The sequence below is a fragment of the Cavia porcellus genome, unplaced genomic scaffold (assembly GCF_034190915.1).
Source record: "Cavia porcellus strain 051 isolate PalLab524CR breed Dunkin Hartley unplaced genomic scaffold, mCavPor4.1 scaffold_25, whole genome shotgun sequence".
NCBI classification, from domain to species: domain Eukaryota; kingdom Metazoa; phylum Chordata; class Mammalia; order Rodentia; family Caviidae; genus Cavia; species Cavia porcellus.
In genome coordinates, this window is record NW_026947508.1 from 33,379,629 (window position 1) to 33,385,759 (window position 6,131).

Sequence of the window (6,131 nt, forward strand, 5' to 3'; positions counted from 1 at the left end):
AGATTTTGAGATGAAGTTTATTTTCTTCCATTTCATTTACCACTGATTCCAGAGAGACAAATAGGGAACCTTAAGAGTCCAACAGGTCCAATAAGTGAACTTTTCAACCTCTTGAAGTATTCAGAAATAAAACACACTCAGAAGATAAAAGCACCCAATGGTGCATACCTGTGACTGCAGCACAGTGGTGCCTGAGGAGGAAAATAGACAGCTGGAGATGAAGCTGAACAAGTGAACAACACAATGATACCCTGTCTCAAAATGCAAAGAACTGTTGTTGTAGCTAATTGTGAATATCCCAGGTTTAAGCCACAGCACGCGCGCGCGCACACACACACACACACACACGACGATGAGCACATCCAGAGAGTCTTTTATTTACAATAAAAGCACACGTTACAAAATCCTTATGTGTTTATTTTTCCATGAACCCACTTTACCAAATGTGTAAGGGTACACTGCAGCTCTTGGCCTGTCATGAAACATATAGTATCATTACAGACTGAAAACAGCATGGCTTCATTCTCTTAGGGCTTTGGAGAAAGTATGAAATTGACCTTCTTTCCACAGTGACCATTTTAGATAAGGTCCAGAAAGTTTCAGCCATTGATTCAAATGACATTGAGACATTAAAAAATCAGATTCAATAGTGACATTCTGATACTGACAATGTCTCTTTAAACTACAGACCATGGCTACTCAGTATTTGTTATAAGAGTAGAATTGAGAAGGATGATTTATGATCACTCAGAAAAGAGTAGTGTAATATTATTCTGCATTCACTTTGCACAAGATCAAGAGAAATCTTTTTTCTTAATAAAGGTTTTAATAAACCAGATAGATAGATAGATAAATAGATAGATAGATATCATATTATACGTATCTACAGGGAGAGACATGATTACATATTTACCAATTTCTAAGTCTACTTACAAATAATTTCATGTGAATTATATAAGGCATATTTTTTCCTTTTAGTCTTGCCTTCAAAAGAGTTACTTCCCTCCAGCTAGAAGACAGTTACTTTATCTCTGTATCGTATTGTGTTGACTTTAGTGCTCTTATGCTGTTTAATTTCTAGATAAAGGAAAATATTGTTTCTCATCTTCTTTCTAGATGATGAGAGTTCACCTAGTCAGAAGGGCTTCACAGCTCTGCTACAGGCTGTTAATGATAGAAAATACTAAAAATGCATTCTCATCAAGTGAAAATCACTTCCTTTCCTTCCAGGAGGCCTAGAAGCACAAGACTTTTCCCCTCCCAGAGACTGATCTGCACACACTCCCATATCATAGGGACTGCAGTTCTGTCTGGGAAGGGCAGAGCCCTGAGCACTGTGTCCCTGCTGGAGGTGAGGATTTTCTTAGGGATCCCTGTACCCACTGCTGCACACAGCATGTAGTTTAGCTGCATTGCTTGCTCAAAATGCAGAAGGAATTTTATAATACTTGGCTCACATGAGAAGCCTCCCACAATGCTCTTCACTCTTTCTGCACCACTGCACCCACCAGGGAATTTGCATTTTCTCCCCAGGAAAGACCTTCCCAAGCAAGTCTCAGATAAATTCTGGTTCTAACTTGGCCCTGACTGATTAGAAATCTCAGTTCAATTTCGCAAAATGAGGCTCCCTCTTCAGCTCCTGGGGGTGCTACTGCTCTGGATCACTGGTAAGGACACAGGGAGATGAGGAAGGGTATGGGAGGAAGGGGTGAATTTCTGGGTCAAACTGCTGCCTCGATGAGTTCTGTGCATACCTGAGATGTGCAGCCCTGACGTGAAGCATGGATGTGTGTATTTCTATGAGGGAATTAAGAAAATTTCTAAAGCCTCAGGAGTAGGCCTCTCATGAAGAGTGACACAAAGAAAGATATGGGTAGGGAGATGAATTCAAGAGGAATCCTTGTGATTAGATCTTGTGAGTTATTTCAAAACTAATATTAGTTCCCTTTATATTAAAATTACATAATAGTTAAGCTTGACATTTACAAAAAAGAGAACAGGGTAAAAATGCATGATGATGTTTGTATCTGAAGTTGCACTTACTTTTCTTTCTTCATTTTAGGATCCTCTGGAGATGTTGTATTGACCCAAACCCCACTATCCCTCTCTGTCACCCCTGGAGAGCCAGCCTCCATGTCCTGCAGGGCCAGTCAAAGTCTCCTTCACAGCAATGGAAACACCTATTTGCACTGGGTGGTACACAAACCAGGCCAGGATCCACGAAGAATGATTTATCAGGTTTCCGATCAGGAATCTTGGGTCTCTGACAGGTTCAGTGGCAGTGGGTCATGGACAGATTTCATTCTCAAAATCAGCAGGGTGGAGGCTGAGGGCGCTGGAGTTTATTACAGTGTGCAAGGTACACATGATCCTGCCCCGGTGCTACAGCCCGAACACAAACCTCCCTGCCTGAGGAGGCCCAGCTGCCCTCCTGCACTGCTGTCTGGGGAGCAGCACATCACAGACTGCTCTGTGTGAGAGGAAGAGGCTGAAGAATCAGAACAACAGGTTGTAGCTGAGGCCTCTGCCTGGGACTCTGAATGAGGAAGAAAGCAAAGGAACAGAGACTGCGTTCTGCTGAGGACTCTGACACAGAGACAGAATGTTGAAACTGGCTATGAAGGGTTCCTTTGAGCTTTAAAAGCTCTGTTACCTGATGAAACCGAATGAAACCAAATCAATCTCACATTGAGTTCAGCCTAAAATGAGTAATAACTAAGAAAAGGCATATTGGATATGCACTTCCATGTTAACGTATCACAGTCCAGTTTGGATACAGTGAACAAGCATTTTCCTCTCAGCCTGTGTGTCACTCCTGGAGAGCTGCCTCTATCTGAAAAGGTCAAATTTGTAGAGATCTTTGCTATGCTCGCAGTGTTGTGTTCCTGAGACTCCATGGACGTTCATGAAGTGGTGCATCTTGCAGTGTTCTTAGTCTTACTGACTCCTTGGGTAAGGAAAGATCTTGGCCTGAAGAAACTTCAGTCCTGTCACATCTCTCTCATCAGTATAGCATGGCATCCAAATCATGTTCCTGGCTGTTCACATACTGGGAATGACCTGAGAGATGTTGTAGGATTCCACAGTTGGTGATATCCAGGAATACAGCTACAATACAAAGAGGGCAAACAAATTCTCAGAAAATGTCTCACAGCTGTTAGCAGAAATTCAATTTGCATTTTATGGGACATTTTTGCCCCTGTTCTCTATTGCTACTGACAAAGATATATGGGTTTTAGTCTCCACAAAAATCTTTGTTTCCAAGCATTTTACAGGCAAACAAAACATGGAGAACTAATACTTCTAGACGTAAGGTTGGTAACTCACACATCTGCTCATCCTCATGATGGCTGATAAATCTCAAAAGGCTCCATTTCTTCCTTTTTATGAAAGTCCTCCAAGACCACTGCTATCCTCAAACTTAGGTTTAACATGAGACAAATGAAGACTCTGATAATATGCAGTTTGATGCCCGTTTGCTCTTCATGGCCTTCCAGACAGCTTACAAAGTAGACATTAAAAAGTTCCTCTAATGTCATATTCCAAGTCATCATGTCATTTTATTTCCCAGTCCTGAATACAGATTTTTGAAAGGTAGGTACATCCTGGCTATATTTTAAAGTAACAAAAATATATTTGCTGACATTCTGGACATGAGCTGAGACAGAAAAACAAAATCAAATCCTGCCTTATATTTGGAAAGGATCCACCACAGAATTTTCTATGAAGCTTCCTTAGATGGGAAGACAGAAAAAGCAACACTGGGAAACAAGGGGAAATAAGGACTTGCAATGGAACATATTTCCAATACTGAGATGGCCCCAGACCTCCACTCAACAGCTGTCCCACGGAACCTGCATATGTGAGATTTTGAAGCTCTGGGAGGTGATTGTGCTTGAGATGCAAATTTAAGAATAGAGTTGAAGTCACCAAGAAATGAAAGTAAGTAGGTGAGAGCAGATTGGTCCCTACCAGGCAACCCAGTTCTCAGCAGTCAGGACACAAAGAGAAACCCACACCGGAGGCTGTCGAATAGCAGTTACCGGTGGGAAGGACAGAGACAGAGAAAAAGAGAGAGAAACAGAGACAGATACAGAGACAGAAGCAGAGAAACAGAGAGATGAGGGGGAAAAAAGAAAAGGAGGTTTTAGAATCAAAACAGAGTTTTAAGAGACCTTTTACATTTCACAAATGTAAAATAAAGTGTTGAATGAATGTAGGAATGTCCTTAGGGCAGGGTGTTATAAATAGCCCAAACATTGTGCCTCTTGGATCACAGCTCTTTCTGGGCAGGGACAAGATTTGAAAGGTTACCTTTAAAAGAGACGGCCCTTTGCTTCCACCTATTGGTCAGTACTTGAAGAGCAAGTTTCCCTGAAAATTGCTAACATTCCCCTTTCAGGTGTCTTCAAATATTTTTTCTACCATGCTGTTGCAATAGCAAACAGAAAAACCAAAATGACACACAGGTTTAGGAGGCTGATTTATTTATAGTGTTGGGAAGTGACAAGAATCAATCCTTGTAAGAATGTCAGAATACAAAGACTCAGGGAGAGAGGATTTTATATATTGCAAAAGGGAAGTACACAGGTAGAGCACTTGGCTGTCTCTCATTGGTTCTTGCAATATGTATCAAAGTCACCAGCTGTGCATCACAATGACCATCCTTTGTAAGAAGCAGAAGTAACAGAAACTGACAGGAACTGCTATCTGGGCAAGAAACAGTAACTCAGGTACCCTGGCAGGGAGTGCAGGGCTGTTTCTGCTGCACTGTGATCTGCTTTAATAAGTGCAGATCTCCTTGCCTTAAAGCTGTGAAGAATCTGATACCGCACATGTACCATTATGTCCTCAGAATATGATGTTCAAGCTCATTTGCTTAGTTCAGCAAGTTTCATTCCCAGTGTTCTTCCCCTGATTTGAACCCATTCTCTTGCCTACCCACAACCCCGGCAACTACAGGTCACAAGTCATTCTGTGCCTTGCAGCAACTCTCCTCTCTTGTACCTGATATCACAGGCTTATTACTCTCTTCTCAACTGATCTGATGGCTATACCTAGTAATAAAACTAATCTCTATCATAAATTCAAAGAGTTGCACAAATACTAATGAGTTCCACATGTACAACAGAGCCCCTCTGACACTTTCTCTGGGATGTTCTCTAAAATAGAAATTATACTTCTCATAGAACAATCTAAAGTGTAGGTAACTGAACTGAAATTATCCCATGCATATCATCAGACCATGTAATAATGAAATTTGAAATCAATGGCAAAAGAAACCAAAGAATTAGCTCACAGGTATAGCTTAGAGGCATAAGTGCCTGCCCGGCCAGTGCAAAGTAGGGAATGCCATTCCAGATATCGAGAAAGAAAGAAAGAAAGAAAGAAATAAAGAAAGAAAGAAATCACAAGAACTTCATAAACATATGGAAATTAAATAACACCATCCTGAACAACCAAAGGGTCACACATGAAATTAACAAAGAAATTAGACAATTTCTAGACTTAAAAGATAATAGTAGTACACCATACTGGAACTTGTGGGATATGATGAAAGCAGTCCTATAAAGGAAACATATAGCAGTGAATATACATATCAATAAACAGAGCAAGCTCAAATAAACAACTTACTGTTGAACCTCAAAGTTATAGAAAAAGAAGAGCAGGTCAAGCCTAAGATCATGTGAAAAGAAAATTACATATCATGACAGAAATTAATGCAATGGAAACTAAGAAATCAAAGCAAGATATCAATGAAAGATTAAATAGGATGGAAACAAAACCCTAGCCAGACTAATCAAAAAAAAAAAAAGGAAGGAATCAAAAGACTAACATCCATGCAATTAGGAATCAAAATGGTGAAACTGCAACAGATCCCACAGAAATTTAAAAGTTATCTATATCTACTTCAACAATTTGCATGCCAATAAGAGACAAATGGAGTAGAAATACACAAAATTTTTGATACATAAGAGGTACCAAAGCAAAGGGTCTGGGGATTTAGCTCAGCAGCATAAGCACCTGCCTTGCAAGCAGGCAGTTGTGAGTACCAATAAAAAAATAAAAATAAAAATAAAAAAGAGTTACCAAAGCAGGATCAAGAAGATATAAAAATTCTAAATAAACCA

General features: G+C 40.2%; 1 gene segment (V, D, J or C); it reads left to right on the forward strand.

Moving 5' to 3' along the window:
- The first annotated feature begins 1,618 nt into the window (after positions 1-1,618).
- Positions 1,619-2,478, forward strand: LOC134472799 (immunoglobulin kappa variable 2-29-like). The segment is given in 2 exon segments: positions 1,619-1,667; positions 2,063-2,478. Coding segments are annotated over 2 exon segments (465 nt in total).
- The last annotated feature ends 3,653 nt before the right edge of the window (positions 2,479-6,131 follow it).